The 19574-nt window shown below is 57.8% G+C and overlaps 1 protein-coding gene across 8 annotated transcripts; it reads left to right on the forward strand.

Moving 5' to 3' along the window:
• Window positions 1-35: 35 nt before the first annotated feature.
• UBTF (upstream binding transcription factor) lies at window positions 36-16289 on the forward strand. Of its 8 annotated transcripts, none has more exons than XM_072747045.1 (21): window positions 36-473; window positions 3407-3532; window positions 4978-5153; window positions 5709-5792; window positions 5890-6045; window positions 8430-8494; window positions 8781-8901; window positions 9260-9370; window positions 9709-9842; window positions 10006-10147; window positions 10441-10482; window positions 10607-10720; window positions 10808-10963; window positions 11327-11482; window positions 11585-11695; window positions 12084-12172; window positions 12277-12466; window positions 13440-13487; window positions 13590-13661; window positions 13760-13903; window positions 13993-16289. In XM_072747045.1, exons 2-21 carry the CDS (start codon window positions 3475-3477, stop codon window positions 14116-14118), a joined length of 2295 nt encoding a protein of 764 aa, XP_072603146.1. In that variant the 5' UTR covers window positions 36-473; window positions 3407-3474; the 3' UTR covers window positions 14119-16289. The 8 variants fall into 8 exon arrangements, with proteins under 8 accessions (XP_072603146.1, XP_072603150.1, XP_072603148.1 ...); XM_072747043.1 differs by lacking the exon at window positions 36-473 and adding an exon at window positions 763-938; XM_072747044.1 differs by lacking the exon at window positions 36-473 and adding an exon at window positions 2150-2282.
• The last annotated feature ends 3285 nt before the right edge of the window (window positions 16290-19574 follow it).

The following is a 19574-nucleotide window of genomic DNA, read 5'->3' on the forward strand; positions in this document are numbered from 1 at the left end:
AAGAGCAATAAAAAAAAAAAAAAAAAAAAAAAGCCGCGCACACACTCAGACACACACCAGTGGCGACAGGGGAGAGTTGGAAAGACGCAGGAGAGAAGCAGGAGGCAGGAGGCAGCGGGGAGGGAGCAATGGGAGCGGGAAGCAGGCAGGTTCCCTCGCAAATCCCCCTCCGGCCCCACGTCGCTTCGCCGGCCCCGGCAGGGGAGCCAGGAACCGGGCTAGCAGATGGAGGAGTGGAGCTCGCTCTAGGCAGCGGGCTTGGCCGGAGAATGGAGGAGCCGCCAAGCGACCGGCTGATTGGAAGAGAAACGCAGAGCGATGGAGGCGGGGGTAGGAGGACGATTTCTCTGCGGGGACTGGCGGCGGCGTATACGCCCGGGTCGGGCGCTGCAGAGCTTGGCTAGCTTTCAACCCGCGCTCGCCGGCTCCAGCCCCGCGCGCCCCCACCCCCAGCCCTCCCGGCGGCTCCGCAGGTGAGTGCGAGCTGGGGGCAAAAAAAAAACCCCAAAAGTCTCAACACGCCCGCCCTGCCCCCCCAACAAAAAAAGAAAGAAAAGCATTTTTTTCTTTTTCTTTTTTTATTTTCGTGCAGCCCCCATCGCGGTGGGAGGGAAGGGGGTGAGGCTGAGTGGCCCGGAGGAGGCGGAGGGGCCAGGCGAGGCCGGGGTGGCCCGGGAGGCGGCGGCGCCGAGGCGGCTCTGACGGGCGAGCGCTCGGAGCGGCGCTGCGCTGCGCCGAGGCGGGCGGGCGGGCGGGCGGAGCGGGGCGGGCGGAGCGCGGCGCGTGGGGCTCGCCATTAGCCGTCGCTCCGCTTCGCCATCTCGGGCTTTGTCTGGCGACTCGCTGCCCCGGCGTCGGCTGCGGCGGAGCTGCGGCTCCGCTCTTCGGCCCGCCGCACCCCTAGGCGCCCCTGGCCCGCGCTCCCATTCACACGCTCGGTAAGTGAGCCCGGGCTCCGCGGATTTCGGGGGAGAGGGGTTGCTGCGAGTGGCGGCGGCGCCGATCTCCATGCGCCCGGGCAGGCCTGGGGAGCCATGCCGGGCTGGATTGAACCGGCTCCCAGAGCAGCTCCTCCGCCGGACCCCATCGCCCCCTCGTCGTTTCCGGGGTGTAAAGGAGCAAAGGGGATTTTTTTTTTTTTTAAATTTGCAGGCAGGGCATTTTGTACGGGTATTTTTTTTTTTTTAAGTTTCGTGTGTGTGCTGTTCGGAAGCAAGGGGACCGCGAGGTAGGCGCCGAAGCCTGGCGCCGGGATGGGCGTGCGTGCGCCCCAAGCCGGTGGCCACGCTCCGGGGATGAGGGTGGGCGCGGAGCGCCCGCTCCAGGAGGCGGGAGAAGGGAGCGGGTGAGGACTGCCGTGGAAACCCGAATCTGAGCTGGGAGGACTTGGGGGAGAGCTCCGAAGCAGGGCTGCGGGCACCCCCTCAGCCTCCCCGGCCGCCGGGGGGCCCTCCGGGCACCGTCTCTGGCGGCCGCGCCTCGCGCCCTCCCTCCCGCGCCGGCCGAGCCTGCTAGTTCCCCCGCGGGTCTGGCGAGGTCGCTCTCGGCGCCCGCCCGCCCGCCTCGGCTCCGAGCCCCGCCGCCATCCGGGCGGCTGCGTGTCTCCCTGCCCCGGCCCCCCCTCCCCGGCAGCAGCAGCAGCCGCCGCCGCCGCCACCGCCGCCGCCACCACCACCACCACCACCACCACCACTACCACCACCCCCCTCCCCTCCTTCCTTCCCTCCGCCTCGGCCGCCCGGGTCCCCCCAGCTCCCGCCCCTCCTCCCAGCTGCCCCCCGCGGAGCCCGCCCGGGCAGGCTGTGGGAGGGAGCGGAGCCGGCGAGGCGGGCGGGCTGGCGCTCGCTCCCCGGGGGTCGGTGTGCGCTCTACGGGGAAGGACGCGCTCGCTGCCCCGCTTCTCCCGCCCCCCCTCCCGCTCCTCCTCCTCCCTTCTCCCTCCTCCTCCCCGCTCCGGCGGCGGAGGCTGCGGCGGCGGCGGGGGGTGTGCGAGCTGAGGCCGGGGCCGGCGGGCGGGCGGCGGGCGGGCTGCCTGCAGGCGGAGGGCGCTGTGCTTTGTGCTTTTCGCCGCGAGGAGCAGCAGGCAGCAGCAGCCACAGCCGCCGCCGCCGCCACAGCAGCAGCCGCCGCCCCAGCGCCGCCGCCGCCGCGCCCGGAGGAGGAGCCGCTGCCGCCGCGGGAGGGAGCTGCGGCTGTGCCCGGCCGAGCGGGGGAGGGCGCCGCCGCTCAGAGCCGGGGAGGGAGCCGCCGGAGCGGGAAGCCCGGAGGCCGCGCTGCGCCGGGTAACCGAGGCGGCTGAGGACGCGCGCCGGGGTCGGGGCCGGGCGGCGGGGAGCGAACCGCGGGTGCCGTAGACGCCGGGGGAGACCCGGGCCGCCCTCCAGGCAGGGGACTGGACGAAAGAGGATCAGGGCATTGGAGAGGACGCCGAGAGCCGGGGGAGGGGAGGGCAGGAAGCGAGGCCCGAGCCGAGCCCCGGCCGCGGGCACTGGAGCCCGCGCTTCTCCGAGCCGGCAGGCGCAGTTCTCGCCGGCCGCCGGAGGGGGCGGCGGGGCCGGTGAGCGCTGCGCCCCCGCCTCCCGGCCGCCGTCCTCCCGCCCTCTCCTTGGCTCAGCTCCCCGGAGGCCGGGGCGGGGGCGCCGGCGGGGCTGGGCCGCAAGCTCGGGGGAGGAGGCGGCGGTTCCCGCCGTGGTCGCGCCTCTGCGGCGGGCTCCTCCGTGCGCGTCGGGGTGGCTGGGCGGTGGCGGCGCCTCCGGCCGGGGTGGGTGGCTCGGGGGCGGGGGGCAGGCTAGGCCGCTTCTCTCCGGCTGCTCGCCCGCCCAGGCGGGCGGGGACGGCGTCGGGAGCCCGAGAGGGGGGGCGGCGGGAATCCGGATCCGGTCCCCGGGGGCGGTGCGGCCGCTACGCTCCGGGGCCGGTGGCGGCTGCGCTGCGTCCGGGTCCCCGCCGGGTTGCGGAGGCGGGGGGAACCGGCCGGGGGGAGGCGGGAGGAGGAGACTGCGGCGCGCGCCCGCTTCCGCGGCCGCGCGCGCCCTTTACCCGCCCTTCCTCCTCCCCCGCCCTCCAGCCTGGGGCCTCCCCGGGGCGGGCGCACAGAGGAGGAGGAGATTTTTTTTTTTTTTTTGGCCCGGGTGGGGGAAGGAGGGCGGAGGGCGGGCGCTCGCTGCACGCGGGAGCTGGGAGCAGTCTCTCGCGTGGGCAGGGGAGGGCGCACGCGGTGGAGCCGGGCTGCAGGGGCGCGGGGGGGCCGCACTCCCACACCCACAGACCCTTTAGGTCTACTAGGGTCTTGGCAGGGTCTCCGTTAAAGTGCGGACTTGTGCCCCCCTCCCCCTTGGGGGAGGGAGGAATAGAAAGTCCCTCACCTCGCATCCCGCCTGAGTGGGGACTGGTGTCTCTTCTAAAGGGTGAGGTGGTTTTGACCGCGGGTTGCCCGGCCAGCACGACCCAAGGAGGAGGCTGGACGGCTAAAGAATGAACGGAGAAGCTGACTGCCCCACAGACCTGGAAATGGCCGCCCCCAAAGGCCAAGGTAGGAGCACTTTAACTTACGTCCTCTTTTCCCACATGGTTGTTTGCGGGACCCCCTCTCTTTCGAAAGGGGTTAGACAGTCCCTGTTCTGTGAATCGAGGTGAGGGGGGTATCTTCAGTTTTATGAGTCAAGTTTGGCTAAACCCAAGTTATTTGGCCTTGAGGCTATAAACTGTATTTTCCACACTTCATTCTCCCACTTAGAGAGAGAGGCTTATGGGAGCCTTCATTCTGGGATTCCCATCTGGCCAGAGTTTGCCCTTTCCTCACCCAGAGTCCTGGAATGGGAGGAAGGATGAGCAATGGGGGGGGGAGGGGGAGAAGGGAGGGATTGGCAAGGCTTTTCAGGTGTTTTATTGTTATTCAGAGGACAAGGTTTCGGGTGAGGCAGGTGGAGACAGGATATTTTGGTGGTTTGAGGCTCCAAGCCATAGGAGGTCCATAACTAGATCCTACCCCATCCTGGAGGCATCCTGTGTGGATGGGGGCAGGGGGTTGGATGAAGCTGAGCATCTGGCCCTGACTGGGACGCTGAGAGGACTGAGGATTATTGGTCCATGTGACCCACCCTGTGGCAACCTTGACCCTGGTTACCAGATGCAAATGCAAATGAAGAGCCCTTTTGACTCCTAGCCCTGGTTGTTCTCCTAGCTCACCTTCCAGGGTAGCCACCCTCCAGAGAGGCCTGCTGAGGCTAATTCAGTGGCTGGAAATAGGTGGTTCAGACCCCCCCCCCTTTTTTTTTTTGCCTCCACGGGGAGTTGGACCCAGAAGACAACTCAGAATTCTGGGGGTTCTCCCTGGAGCCAGGGCCCTGAGAACCTTTGCTCATCTGCTTGTCTTGCCTCTCAGCTGCCCTGTATGATTCTTCCATTTCCATTCCATTTTTCTTACTTGCCCAAAATTGCCCATGTCTCCAATGTTAGTTTCCAGCTGTGCCAGAGAGAAATGTCTGCATGGGTTCTCCTTACTGCCCACACTCCATCCTCAGCCCTTGCACATCCACGGTATCCACCTAGAACTTAAACTTGGCGACACATTTCGACGTGGTCTGCCTCCCTGCTTCCCTCCCCTCTCCTAGTAAGTTAGCTGTTTTCCCACCAGGTCCCAAATCACTGTAGCTTCATTTCTTTCTCTTCCCCGCAATAAATAGTAGTCTGTGGCAGCCTGGCATGTTAGAAATGACCATAGTTTTGAAGTAAACCAGACTTGACTTCAAGTCTGGCTTTCTAGGTATGATGCTCTCTGGTCTGGAATACCCGTTCCAATCCACATGGTCACAGTTTTCTCTTGTGACTAGGTCATGTCTTGTCTTTGCCTTCACATCAGAGATCCCCAGGGATTTGGGATGCCCAGGGAAAGAAGGATTGAGCACTTAAGGACTGGGGAACAGATGGGGGGGAAGCATGAGCTGGGCATGATTTGCCTTTCTTGCCCCTCCCCAGACCGCTGGTCCCAGGAAGACATGCTGACTTTGCTGGAATGCATGAAGAACAACCTTCCATCCAATGACAGCTCCAAGTTCAAAACAACCGAGTCACATATGGATTGGGAAAAAGTAGCATTTAAAGACTTTTCTGGAGACATGTGCAAGCTCAAATGGGTGGAGATTTCTAATGAGGTAACTGATCCCCTCCCCCTTCTGCTGCCCCCTTCCTGACACATCTGCGTGAACCCCTGCCTCAACCTTCCCGGTGGGGGAGAGGAAACAGAAGTCAATAAACAGGAAGGAAAGAGACCAGGCGAGGTGCTTATGTGGTCGCCCTTGTGCACTGGGGAGGTGGCACGGTTGATAGCACTGGCCTAGAGCTCTCAGTTCTGCCGCTTCCTAGCTGTGTGGCCATGAATACTTACATCTGGGATCTTCTCTCGCCTGAGCTGTTCTGGGGATTGAATGAGGTGCTGGCATGGACAACACATTGAGGTCAGGTGGTCACCTTGTTGTCGTCCTTTGGTGTGTACGGACTGTCTGGTCCTGTGCCATAGGCGTGGGCCAGTGCCCGGGTGTTGTCTGCGTGTCAGGGGCTGAGTCGTGGCTGTTGGCTCCTGCCCCTCCTCGTCTGATAAATTCAGTGTAGTGGAAAGTAGAGGAGACCTGTTGGGAAAGGGGGTAGGCTCTAGGGTGGTGTTTCCCTCTCCTGAACTTCCTCTTGTACTCACCTCCTTTCTTCTCCAGGTGAGGAAGTTCCGAACATTGACAGAATTGATCCTTGATGCTCAGGAACATGTTAAAAATCCTTACAAAGGCAAAAAACTCAAGGTGAGTTTCCAGGAGGAGGAGCATGACGTGTAAAAGAGGAATGGTCCAAAGAACAGATACTGTCTGACCTTCACCGTGTCCTTGACCCTCCTTCCAGAAACACCCGGACTTCCCAAAGAAGCCCCTGACCCCTTATTTCCGCTTCTTCATGGAGAAGCGGGCCAAGTATGCGAAACTCCACCCTGAGATGAGCAACCTGGACCTGACCAAGATTCTGTCCAAGAAATACAAGGAGCTGCCGGAGAAGAAGAAGGTGGGGGGAGGGGGGCAAAGTGGGGAGGAGGAGAAGGGCAGGGAGCAGCTGGTGCAGTGTAGGTCAGCTGTGGGGGGAAGGCATAGAGGGACATCAGGGATGGGGGTGGGTCAGCAGAGTGCAGGGTCCTGGGCAGCCACACTCGGTCCCCTCCTCCCACTCCCATGCACTATCAAGTGCAGGCATGGTCGAAGGTGTGACCCGGACTGAAGCAGATGCTCGGACCAGCCCTTTCCCCCCACAGACAGTCCAGTGTTGCCTCATCCAGCTTTACCTCTATGCTCGCATTCTCACCGTTAGGCTGGCACAGCAGCTCATCCTTGGACAGTTTTCACTGTGGTCTCACTTGGTGCGTGCAGTATCCTCAAAGGGAACCCCCAGAGAAGGGGTTATTCCGGTTGTGTGGGCAAGGAACTGAGGCCCAGGAGGGACTTGCGTCCTGGGTCACACAACTAGCAACAGCAGAACAGCACTTGGGTGCTCTTCTCACCGCCATGTCCACACATATTAAGTGGGCTTCCTTCCTCCACGTTCAGCCAAGGATTTGCACCTTGTCCCTTGTGGCCTCGTGCTGTCAAGTGGACCCTCACAGAGGGCAGCAAAGCAGTGGAGGAGCCTGCAGCAGGGCCCCAAGTGAGATGGGGAGAGGAGAGAGATGGACAGCCAGGGTACTGGATTGTGAGGTGGAGCCAGGGAGAGATGTCGGTGAGGGACAGTGGGAGAGACAAGAACGCACATTTACTGGAAGAAGAGACAAAGCCTTACGTGGCCAGGTCTCAGGACGTGGCACCGGCTGCCACACCATACATAGCCCTCTGTCTTCCTGGTTTGTGCACTCTGGCTGCAGACCCCCGTGCCCTTGGTTCTGTATCCAAAAGGAAGCCAGCTTAGCTGGGTGAAACCAGCTGTCTACACCTGCTGTCCAGGCCACGCAGGAGTAGGAATTAAGAGTTTTCTTTGGCCTCTCTGATGGGGATGTTGCAGAGCTGACTGTACACACAACACCCAGACTCTCATGGAGAGGGAGGGAGAGGCAGAGGGTCCGAGGACCAGGGAGAGTTAAGAAACTATGTGGTAGAGTGGACAGAGTGCTGGCCTGGGGGACACGAGACTTGGGTTCTGCTCCTGACTACCACTGAATTGCTCTGTGTGTGACCTTTGGTAAGTTACCTCATTTCTCTGGATATGGTCTTTATCTGAGGTGCAGAGGATAAGCCCAGTCTGCTTGTGCCTTATTCTGAAAGCAGCTATTCTGTGTGAGGAGGGCTGAGATAGGGCAGAGTAGGCTGGGCTCTGCTCCCCATTTTCTACAAGAACCACAGGGAAAGGTGAAGCTGGTTCCTCCTGTGCCTGGTGCCTCTTGTGAAAGGCAGGAGTTGGACTCAGTTGCCATGAGCCTCTGGATGCTTCCACAGCTGACTCTTGTGAATTGGGGGAAAAAGGGAGAAAGGAGAGCTGGACGTTGAGCAGTAGTGAGGACAGGAGGTAGATGAAGGAAGGAAGAAAAGAAGAGAGGAATGAAGAGGCAGGAACAAAACGGAAGTAGGCGGGTGATGGCGGGAAGGGAGGCCAGCCCTATAGAAAGAGGTGGAGGAGAAGGAAGAGAAGCCAAGGCAGAGGAGAACCAGTCGGGTGGGGGAAGGGGAGCTCGAGGAGCCTGCCAGCCAGGAGTTTGGAGAAGGGATCAGAGGCAGGGAAGAAGGTGATGGGAAGGGGTTTGGGATGGGGAAGGCATATGAAGGATAGTCAGGGTTCCAGGGGGACCACTCAGCAGATCGGGAAGAAAATTCAAGTTGAGAGATCTATGAGAATGTCATTCACGTTGCAAGAATTCACTCTGGGTGCCTTCAACACAGTCTACCCTTGGGCCTTACTTGAAAGCAAGACTCAGCCTGCCCCCGGCCCTGTGAGCCATCTTTGAGGCAACAGACCAACAGTAGCTGCCACAGACCTGAGAGGAGGGAATAATAGGGGCAAGGCCTACACCTCCTCCTAATGCATTGAGGAGAGTTTTGCGGTGTTGGGGAAAGGTGGGGAGGTAAGGTCAGGGGGAGTCCCTGCTGTGTCACTGCTCACTGTGACTGGGTAATGCTGGGTCCCACTCCTGGGACTCTCCTTCTCTTGACGGGAGGGAATAGGACATAGGATGTATTCTGGGAGGCCCCTGTAGCTCCCACTGTGTGGCTCTAAGCTAGCAGTTGGGGCTACGGTTGAGTCCCCCCACCCCACCCCGCCCACTGGAAGGCAGGCCACCATCCCCTGCCAGCTCACACCACCTTCTATCCATATCACCACCGGGAGGCAAAATAGCTAGCAAGGAGGACTCAATGGCTTTTGTAGCTCAGGCTTTGGGTCGTGGATGACCCCATCCCCTCCTCCCCCAGATGAAATATATTCAGGACTTCCAGAGAGAGAAACAGGAGTTCGAGCGAAACCTGGCCCGGTTCAGGTAAGGCAGTGGAGCCCAGAGGAGGGCCACAGGGCACTGGGTGTGGCAGGTTAGGGTGATACCAACCAGAGCCTCGAGCTTGCCATCTGTGAGGCATGGAAGATGGATGGGTCCTGTGTAGACCCTAGTGGGTCACGCTCAAGGGCAGGGACAGGCAGGTAGCCACTGTCCCACTAGGCCCCAGTTGGTAGGCCTAGGAGCCTTGGCGGGTGGGGCAGCTAGCTGGGGGTCTCCCTGGCAGGATCCCCCTGTACCCGCTGACTGTTGCTCCCCATGCCCTGGCTAGGGAGGATCACCCTGACCTAATCCAGAATGCCAAGAAGTCGGACATCCCTGAGAAGCCCAAAACCCCCCAGCAGCTGTGGTACACCCATGAGAAGAAGGTGTATCTCAAAGTGCGGCCAGATGTGAGTGTCCGGCCAGGGGGTAGGGATGGAGGGCGCACGGTGGTGGCAAGGGGGGAGCCGCGCCAGGTCGGCCGGGCACGGTGCAGGGGAGCAGGAGAGGAGGCCCCTCCCCAGGGGTGGGCTGCATGGACAGGGCCTGGGCCAGCTGGCGTGCGAGTGTGTGCGTGCGTGCGTGTGTGAGCCTGTCCCCTTGCACCTAGGCGGGATTCCCGCCTCTACTTTCCCCTCCTGGCCTGTGGGGGACACTCCTGTGACCTCCTGTGGCCTGAGGGGGTGGGGGCCTCTGTGCCCCCTTCCCCCTTCTCCCCTCCCCCTGCCCCTGGCTGCCTGTGTGTGTCTGACGGCTTTTGGTTTGCAGGCCACTACGAAGGAGGTGAAGGACTCCCTGGGGAAGCAGTGGTCTCAGCTCTCGGACAAAAAGAGGCTGAAATGGATTCATAAGGCCCTGGAGCAGCGGAAGGAGTACGAGGTTAGGCTTCCGCTGCGCTCCTCCCCATCCGGCTCTTCAAGAGCCTCTGCCCTCTGACTCTGTGGCCTCCGCACTCTGCGGGAGGCAGTCATTCCCTGTCCCTTCATTGAGGGAGGGGCCTTCTGGGCCCCTCACCTCTGCCCCTACCTTCCCCGCCCACCCCCCCATGAGATCTCAGGCTAGGGCAGGGCAGGGCACCACGTCTCGTGTGACATAGCAGACACACGGCCACCCCCCAGCTTTGCTCCCTGCCTCCCCTCCCCAGCGGCTCTCCCCCCTCCCCAGCCCCCACTAACCCCACACCCCGTTGCCCTCCATCCCCCCACCTCACTCTGCAGGAGATTATGCGTGACTATATCCAGAAGCACCCCGAGCTGAACATCAGTGAGGAGGGCATCACCAAGTCCACCCTCACCAAGGCCGAACGCCAGCTCAAGGACAAGTTTGATGGGCGACCCACCAAGCCACCTCCGTGAGCACTGCCCTGGGGTGGGTGGGTGAGTGGGCACGAGGGCTTCTAGGGAGCTGGGCCATCCAAGGATCTCGGCCAGGTTCTGAAGTTGAGGAAGCCAGGTGCCCTGGACTGCCCTGGTCACTCAGGGGGGTTGCTCTTCGTTTCCTGCTGTTTCTGATAGGAACAGCTACTCGCTGTACTGCGCAGAGCTGATGGCCAACATGAAGGACGTGCCCAGCACTGAGCGCATGGTGCTATGCAGCCAGCAGTGGAAACTGCTCTCCCAGAAGGAGAAGGATGCCTACCACAAGAAGTGTGACCAGGTAGGTTGTGCTAAAGAGGACGTCTGGAGACCCTTGGGGCCTTGGGAGTATCTGACCCCAACTAGGGGTCAGTCAGTGGTCAAACGTGTCTTAAATACCTGCTACAAACTTGGTCTGGTCTGCTAGGTTTAGCATCTGGGCTGATCAAGCCAGATGGCCCCGGGCTGCCTGTCTAGTGTCTATAGAAGGAGATTAGGCCCTGTCCAAGCTCCGAACATTTTGTAGAAGGCTCTTGTCCCTTGAGAACGAGCAGGTATGTGCCCACACTGACCCTGACTCCCCTTCTTTCCTAGAAAAAGAAAGATTATGAGGTGGAGCTTCTCCGTTTCCTAGAGGTGAGTGTTCTCGGAGGTGGGGCATTGGGCAGAGGCCCTGGGATTAAGCAGGGCCCTCTGGACTACCTGGGAGGAGCTGGCTCCCAGGTGCGCAGCCCCATGCCACGTCTTGTCTCTGAACCAGAGCTTGCCAGAGGAGGAACAGCAGCGGGTCCTGGGGGAGGAGAAGATGTTAAGCATCAACAAGAAGCAAGCCACCAGCCCCGCCTCCAAGAAGCCCTCGCAGGAAGGGGGCAAGGTGGGCAGGGGGCACAACGGGCGGTGGTGGGGGAATATGGGGCTCCCTGTCCACACCCCCACAGACCCGACCTCTGTCCACCGACAGGGCGGTTCAGAGAAGCCCAAGAGGCCGGTGTCGGCCATGTTCATCTTCTCTGAAGAGAAGCGGCGGCAGCTGCAGGAGGAGCGGCCCGAGCTCTCGGAGAGCGAGCTGACCCGTCTTCTGGCCCGCATGTGGAACGACTTGTCGGAAAAGAAGAAGGTCAGGCTCCGGGGGCTTCTCCCTCAGGGGCGGGCCACACTTCCTCAGCCACGGCCTGCGCCTTAGCCCTCCCTTAGCCCTCCCGTGTGCCTGGGCTCAGGTGCCAGGGGGCCGCAGCTCCGCAGCCTTCGCAGCCAGGAAGGCGGAAGGCATCCGCCTCGGGGCCGGCTCCCCGGGGAGCAGAGCCGGTCAGCGGGCCGAGCCCCAGGCTGAGCCCCAGGCAGGGGACATCTGCGCCAGCCCAAGCCTCTGCCGGTCCCGCCCTGCCTGGGGGGGGGGGGGGGGGGGAGCCTCCACTGTGGACGGGGGACGCGCGCCCCCTGGGGGCGGCCGGAAGGCTGACGCCCTGCCCGCCCTCCGCAGGCCAAGTACAAGGCCCGGGAGGCGGCGCTGAAGGCCCAGTCGGAGAGGAAGCCAGGCGGGGACCGCGAGGACCGGGGCAAGCTGCCCGAGTCACCCAAGAGAGCCGAGGAGATCTGGCAGCAGAGCGTCATCGGGGACTACCTGGCCCGCTTCAAGGTGGCAGGGAGCCCGAAAGGGGTTGTTCAGTGGCCTGCCCTCGCGTGCCGGTTCCAGCCCCAGGTGACCCCTCCCATAGCTGATACCTCTGTTTGTCTCCAGAATGACCGGGTGAAGGCCTTGAAAGCCATGGAGATGACCTGGAACAACATGGAGAAGAAAGAGAAACTCATGTGGATTAAGAAGGCAGCCGAAGACCAAAAGCGATACGAGGTGGGAAGAAGGGTTCTGCTGGTCAGCATGGTGGCCCCTAGGGAGCTGGGGGTCAGAGTACCCTTTTGGGCTGGCAGCTGTCCTCAGTGGGTGGGCTGTGGAGCTGGGAGTCCCAGCCTTGGTTGTGTGACCCTGAGCAAATCTGCCGGCTTCCTTCTCTGTGCCTCAGTCACACATCAGTCAGTACATGGGGGCGGTGAGACCAGTCATGTGACTGTAGTTGTGACAGCACTTCCAAGCAGGGGCGCCTGGCCCAGGTGTGACCTGTTAGGACGTAGCCCCTCCTCTCGGCCTCAGTTTCTAAGGCAACTGATGGCGTGGGGCAGATGGTAGAAATAATTTTGGGTGAGGGGTGGAGTGAGCATGACTCCTTTGAGTGTCCCCACAGAGAGAGCTGAGTGAGATGCGGGCACCCCCAGCTGCTGCAAACTCATCCAAGAAGATGAAGTTCCAAGGAGAACCCAAGAAGCCTCCCATGTGAGTCTAAGGGGGCTAGAACCCACCTTGGCCGCAGGAAGGGTCATGGCTGGATGGCTGTAGGGTAGGCGTCCTAACCCTCCCTGTGCCACTCCACCGCCTAGGAACGGTTACCAGAAGTTCTCCCAGGAGCTTCTGTCCAATGGGGAGCTGAACCACCTGCCGCTGAAAGAGCGCATGGTGGAGATTGGCAGCCGCTGGCAGCGCATCTCCCAGAGCCAGAAGGAGCACTACAAAAAATTGGCAGAGGAGCAGCAGAAGCAGTACAAAGTACATCTGGACCTCTGGGTCAAGGTGAGAGGGCTGGGGGCGGGGGTACCTGGGTGGCTCAGTGGTTGGGCATCTGCCTTTGGCTCCGGGTGTGATCCTGGGGTCCTGGGATCAAGTCCTGCATTGGGCTCCCCTCAGGGAGCCTGCTTCTCCCTCTGCCTAGGTCTCTGCCTCTTTCAGTCTCTCATGAAAAATAAATAAAATCTTAAGAAAAAAAAGGTGAGAGGGCTGGGGACCCTTGGAAGGAGAAGGCAGCATCTTCCTGGCCTGCCTCCACAATTCCATTCATTGTCCTAGCAGTCCTATGATCGATATCAAAGAAAAGAAACTAAGGTTCAGAGAGATTAAGTAATTTACCCAAGGTTACACAGCTAGTAAATAGAGTAATCCAAGCCAGATTGCCTTGTCCTACTCCAGCTGGGACCAGAGGGCGTCTCCCAGACTCTGGTTTGGCCTCAAGCCTCAGAGCTCTTCTTGGGCACCTTGGTTGAGCAGTCAGGTTTATAATGTGGGCAGAGCCACCTCTGTCACCCCCAGCTATCCAGGCAAGTTAGCCAGGGACCCTGGGAGATAGCAGGGTTTAAGTGTCTAGAGGTTTTGGAGAGCCACAGACTCCCTTATCAGTGGCTCTAGGCTTGTTGGGTGGGAGTGATGATACCAGGCTATGATAGTCATTGTAGGGGGTTCTCTGCTGAGGAAGGCCCTAACTCTGGAGCCTCCCCTTGACTGTAGAACAGTAGGAGGGACATGAAAACCACAGTCCTAATACAGGGTAACTTAGAAAAGAATTCAGGGCTTCGTAGGCGTTAGTCCTGGACTGTCTTCGCAGATCCTGGGGGGCACTCTGCAGAGACCCAAGGTATGGGGAGAGTGGCAGGAGTAAAATGGGGTAATGGTATATAAATGCTTAACCCACTGCCTGGCTTTTGGTCAACACACTCCCATCAGCAGTAGTTTGGGTGGCGTTCCAACCTTTACCTCCTTCTCTGTCTCCCAGAGTTTGTCTCCTCAGGACCGTGCAGCGTATAAAGAGTACATCTCCAATGTGAGTGTGGGAGCAGGGTGGTGCTGGGGAAAGGGGAGGTTTGGGGGTCCACTGTCTGGAACTCCTGGCTTTTCCCTTCGTCTGTGTTCCCCTTCCCTGCAGAAACGTAAGAGCATGACCAAGCTTCGAGGCCCAAACCCCAAATCCAGCAGGACTGCCTTGCAGTCCAAGTCGGTAAGGAGCTCCTCCAAGATGGCGGGGGGGGGGGGGGGGGGTCCTTGGTGCCTGGAGGGGTGTGGCACAGACCACTGACGTGCCTCTGCCCCTCCCAGGAGTCTGAGGAGGATGATGAAGAGGATGAGGAGGATGAGGATGAGGACGAAGAGGAGGAGGATGATGAGAACGGGGATTCCTCTGAGGATGGTGGGGACTCCTCCGAGTCCAGCAGCGAGGACGAGAGTGAGGACGGAGATGAGGTCAGGCAGCAGGGTGTGGTGGGAGGGCAGGGTGGCCCTTACCAGGACTGCCACCTGGTGACCGCATTCCTTGCCCCCCCACCCCCCAGAACGAGGAGGATGATGAGGATGAGGACGATGACGAGGACGACGATGAGGATGAGGACAATGAGTCTGAGGGCAGCAGCTCTAGCTCCTCCTCCTCGGGGGACTCCTCGGACTCTGACTCCAACTGAGACTCATCCCACCCAGGGCTCCCCTCCCCAACTGACCACCTTTGTTTCTCCCCCATGTTCTGTCCCCTGCCCCTGGCCTCCCCCACTTTCTTTCTTTTTCTTTTTCTTTTTTTTTTTAATTCGGTGGGGGAGGGGCTGGAGGAGCCCAGGCCAGGACTCTGCAGCCTCAGAGACATCAGCCCTGGGGGGCCCTCCAGGGAGTGCAACCATCAGACTGAGCCACCACTGGACCGGCCCGGCCCACCCCTCTTCTGCACTTGGGGTTCCGTCATGGACAATGGACCTGGGAGTGGGGTGGGGGGTCCCAAAGAGTTCAGTGAGGCCCTCCACACCTGCAGCCCGACCCATGGGAGGGTGGAAGCTTGGGGAAGACCCTTCCTGTCCTGGAGGGGCTTGCCGACTGGACCCCTGCATTGGAACTGGAGGCAGGGAACACGTGGGGGGAGAGGAGGGCAGGAGCCTCAGAGAGAACAGGCGCCGCCCCATAGCCCTCTCCCCTGCCCTCTGCAGGAAGGAGCTGCCTGGACCCACTCATGGGGGGGAGGGGGCAGAAGTGTTTTTTATATATGTGTATATATTTTTTTTTTTAAGCTCTGAGCTGTCAACGAGACGTTTCCTACCGATCTCGGCTGCCGTCTCTGTTGTCATTTCTGGGAGAGGGAGGGTTTAGGGGGTAGGTTTGGGACTTTTTAAAAAACGGTCTTGATGTGAATGGAAAAGTGCGTGCGCGCGAGCGTGTGTCGCCTGTACATAGCATGGGTGCACCTGTGGATGTGTGCATAGGCGTGTGTGCATGTGTGTGTGCGCGCGCGTGTGTAAGAGAAGGGGGAGCCCACCTCAGTCTGAATCTGGTGAATGGGTTGGTAAGGGCCAGGGAGATGTTGATCCTGGTGGGAACAGGCTGGGGCAGCCCCTTTCTCCACATTCTCTGCTTTGCCTAATCTCTGATTCAATTGGCGGGGGGCGGGATGGGGGGGTGTACTGACCACTCTAATGCTTCCTATATATCTGCTCCCCTCTGCCAGGGCCACATGACTCTGAGCCGCCGCTGGTCTCCAGTGGGGCATTGGGAGGGGGACAGACTGGGTGCACCTAAAAGAGCTTTTATTTAGTGGGAAGGGCCTTCCCAGTTCATCTGGGAGGTTGCCTGGCCACCTTAGGCTCAGAAACTGGGCTTGGGGAGATAGATGGGAAGCTCTTAACACACACCCCTCCTGCCTTTCCCTGTATCCTCCAGCTCCCCCACACCCCCACCCCGTTCCCTTTGATTTCTCAGGTCTGCTCCCTTCCCCGCCCCTCCAAACCCCCAGGTGGGGAAGGGGTCTGCAAAGGCTGCTTTTGCAGCTGTCCTAACCCTTCCTGGCCATCTCCAAATGTCTGGTACCCTAATCCCTAGACCCTTAATAAGCCAAGCCACCTTATCTCTGTGGATTGAAATTTTTTATTTTTTATTAAATTTTGGCTTTTTTTTCCTTAAAATCATGTTAATGACCTATTTAGTGGGGGCTTTGTGCTTTTCTGCCTTCCCCCTCTGAATGAAAGCCAAGGGATGGGGGAAGAATGGGAATTCCACCCAGGAGGTGGGATGGGAAAGGTAGGTCCCACCCCCAAAGGAAAGCAAACAATCTGCTTTGCCTCGGATGGACGTGGTGCTGGGGGTGGGGAACCTGGGGGGGACACTCCCCTCTCCCACTCCCCTTCCTTTGTCCTGACCCTGACACAGGGGTTCATAGGTTCTATTTCTTCCCCAAGAGCCCCTGCAAAGAACCCCATATTCCTGTCTGAATGCCCCTACACTGTTGTGTTTTAGTGGAATGTGTTTTCATTTAAAGACAACTTTGAACGGGGCACTTTTTTTTTTCGTGTTTTAAAAATCAAAAATTCTTACAGTACGAACAGGGCTGTGGGGATGGGGGTGTTGGTGCTGTAAGAGGTCACTCTGAGTGCATTTTGGCACTGGGATGGGATGGTTGGAGTGGGAGGACCCCCCCCACTCTCTCCCCTTTTTTTCTAATATTTAAGGAGTGTTTTTGTAGGTTTCAACAACAACCACAACTTGAATTTGTATCATGGGAGGTGGGAGGGAGTGTCTTAGAGGTGTCTGCCTAAGCTTAAGGCCAACTGTAGAAGTTTTGTTTTCCCTCTTTTTGTACAATAAAGTGAAAAACAAAGGTTTGACTGCTGTCTGGTCACTGGACTCAATGAAGGGTGGGGTGCAGGGGTTACCCAACAGGTTCAATAGGGAAAGACTTGAAGCTAGCTTGTTTGCCCCTTCTCTAGAACCATCTTTCTTTTCGTGAGGATTCCATAGGCAACCTACTTTCATACTGTTTTGTGCTATTATTGCACTTCCATTTCAGTTTATTCACCTTGGGTTGTCAAACCACTAAGGACTCTCAGAATTTGAGGAACAGATACATTATTTTCTCCCAGAGTGTATTGCCCTGGGAAACTGACAGCAATGGACTCTTAGGGTCAGGGGTTCACCCTGGTCGTGTACGGACTTATCATTGGGAGTTGGGGTGACCCTCCCACCTTGAGCTCTCCGCCTCACCCAAGGTTAGAAATGACTTCCCCTAGCTCCACCCAGGGCTCTTAGGGGAAACGGGCTGGGCTGAGATGACTCGCCCTCTGGGGTTAAGGAAGATAGCCTTCCCTGCACAGGCCTTGGCCAGGTTCCTGGAACTGCCAAGGGCCGGAGACCTAGGCCCCATACCCTTGTGTTCTTGTCCAAACTGCTGGAAAGCTTACTACGCTTCGTGGTCTCCCAATTCGTCACATCCCACTTAACCACTTCCCTAGGGTGACTCTAAATTCACCAGCACATTCATCATTCCATCCAGTGGACAGTTGTCCATCTCTTGACTTCTTGGTCTATTCTGCTGGCATTGACTCCTCATTCTATCCTAGGCATTTAAGTCATCTTATGAACCTCCAATTATCACCTATAGGTAACCAATCCAAAAGGTGGTATCTACAGAGACCACTCTTCCAAACTGAAAACCTGTGTAGGTTTCTGTGTATTGTCTGAGGTCTCTTGCAGGCAGCTCAAGGCCCAAAACGTCACCCTCTAGTTATTCAAATTAGAAACTAGGATACCAGCTTTCACTTCTCTCCCTCTTAGACCTTCATATTTATTTGCTCACCTGGACCTGTCCATTCTACTTCCTGTATCTCTCCCAAATCTGTCTACCCTTCCCCAATGCTGTCAACCCCATCCGAATCAAGGCCACTACAACTTTTTTGCAAAGACTTCCTAAAACTGACCTTCCTGCTTGTCCTCTTGCCCCTTACAGTCCATTCTGCACACAGCAACCAAAGTCATGTTTTAAAAAGAACTCTGGGGGCTCTTGGTGAGCTCAGTTGAAAAGTGTACGACTCTGGATCTTGGGGTCATGAGTTTGAGCCCCACATTGGGTGTAGAGCTTACTTAAACAAAACAAACAAACTTAAAAAGATAAGAAATCTTATCACTTCTGTACAACTTACATGACTCTAAAAGGTCTGGCCCCTGCTTCCCATTTCGTACCTTCTCTCACCCTGCTCTTCCTAATCACCCACAATGATCCAGCCAAGTGATCTCTTTTGTTCTTCAAACATGCTTACCACAGGGCCTTTGTACTTGTTCTTTCTGCCCTGAATGCTAATCTCTCAATTCTACCCACAGCTGGTTTTCTCATGCTTCAGGCTTTAGCTCAAATGGCACCTCATACACAGGCCTTCCCTAATAATCCCTTCCTAGTGAGGCCTCATCCTCCTCCATCTTGTTTTTTTTTTTTTTTTTTAAGATTTTATTTATTAGGGGATCCCTGGGTGGCGCAGCGGTTTGGCGCCTGCCTTTGGCCCAGGGCGCGATCCTGGGGACCCAGGATCGAATCCCACGTCGGGCTCCGGGTGCATGGAGCCTGCTTCTCCCTCTGCCTATGTCTCTGCCTCTCTCTCTCACTGTGTGCCTATCATAAATAAAGAAGAATTAAAAAAAAAAGATTTTATTTATTAATTAATTTGTTCATGAGAGATACACAAAGAGAGAGGCAGAGGCACAGGCAGAGGGAGAAGCAGGCTCCCTGTGGGGAGCCTGATGCAGGACTCGATCCCAGGACCCCAGGATCATGCCCTGAGCCGAAGGCAGACTCTCAACTACTGGGCCACCCAGGCATCCCCTACATCTTGTTTCTGTATTTGTTTACTTGTTTATTGTCTATGTCCTCAAGTAGAAGACACCTTATCTGCTTGTCTACAGTAATCCCAGCACCTAAAATGGCCTGGTATACATTTGACACTCAAGAAACATTTGTTGAATGAGTTAGTAAGTACAGCTGACAAGGCCCTGGGGAACCTGTTGCCCCTGCTGGTCTCTGCACCAATTCCAGCTATACTAGTCATCCATGTCTCAAAACACACCACACTCTCTCTCAGGGTCAGTACACATTCTGCCTATACAAACAACCATTCTCTCTGCCTCTAATGTTCCTCTTCACCTCACTGTCTAGTTAATTCAGGGCCCTCCTTAAAAGATCACTCCTTCGGGATGCCTGGATGGCTCAGCGGTTGAGCATCTGCCTTGGGCTCAGGTCCTGATCCCGGGATCCGGGATGGAGTCCCACATTGGGACCCTTGTGGGGAACCTGCTTCTTCCTCTCCCTGTGTCTCTGCCTCTCTCTCTGTCATGAATAAATAAAATCTTAAAAAAAAAAAAAAAAAGATCATTTCTTCAGTGGTGGTTGGAGGTCTTCTCTGACCCCTTGATTAAAAGATATCCATGTCATTTGTTTCTTCAGCAGCCCGGATACCTTCACACTCATCAGACTCTGCTGGGGTATAAACTCCACTAGGACAAAGTCTGTGTGTCTCTCTGGCTCGCTGCTGTAACCCCAGGGCCTCGCCCAGTGCCCAGACCAGCGCAGTCCTTAGTGTTTATTGACTGACTGATGCTAACTGTGGAGACCGGGCACGTTCCCAAAGAGGTCACCGCCACACAGCAGCACAGGCCAAGGGCCGGATGAATAGAACAATCCACTTGTAAAGGAGTTTGGTGTGAGGATGGCCATGGGTGGGAAAGTGAGGAAGAATTTAGGTAAACAGGGAGGAGACAGGAAGGCTTCCTGGGCATGTGTAAATTCCTCAGTGCAGATATACTGGGCATATTCAGAGTCTAAAAAACAGATCAGAATCACTGGAACTGAGAATTCCTGATTCACATTTTGGAGGTTCCTGAAGGCCAAGTTCAATGATCTTCGGAGAGTCTCCACCAGCTGGTCCCACAGCACCTACAACATATACCAAACAGAACTTGTCATTCTCTTTATATTCTCACATCTCTTCCTCAGAGTTCCCCATCTTGGTTAAAGGTGTTTTCAGAGATTCTTTGTCTTTTACCGCATACACCTCAATCAGTAACAAAAATCTACCGACTCAGCATGCCAGAGTAATCTATAAAATCCAAGTCTGATCAA

The sequence above is a fragment of the Vulpes vulpes genome, chromosome 2 (assembly GCF_048418805.1).
Source record: "Vulpes vulpes isolate BD-2025 chromosome 2, VulVul3, whole genome shotgun sequence".
Lineage (NCBI taxonomy): Eukaryota > Metazoa > Chordata > Mammalia > Carnivora > Canidae > Vulpes > Vulpes vulpes.

What these genes read in the sequence shown, in the direction of transcription:
- UBTF (XM_072747045.1), top strand. Translation starts at nt 3,475, where the DNA reads ATGAACGGAGAAGCTGACTGCCCCACAGACCTGGAAATGGCCGCCCCC. An exon ending in ATCTGGACCTCTGGGTCAAG is followed by an intron (nt 12,467 to 13,439) that starts GTGAGAGGGCTG and finishes TCTGTCTCCCAG; the next exon opens with AGTTTGTCTCCTCAGGACCG. An exon ending in AGAGTGAGGACGGAGATGAG is followed by an intron (nt 13,904 to 13,992) that starts GTCAGGCAGCAG and finishes CCCACCCCCCAG; the next exon opens with AACGAGGAGGATGATGAGGA.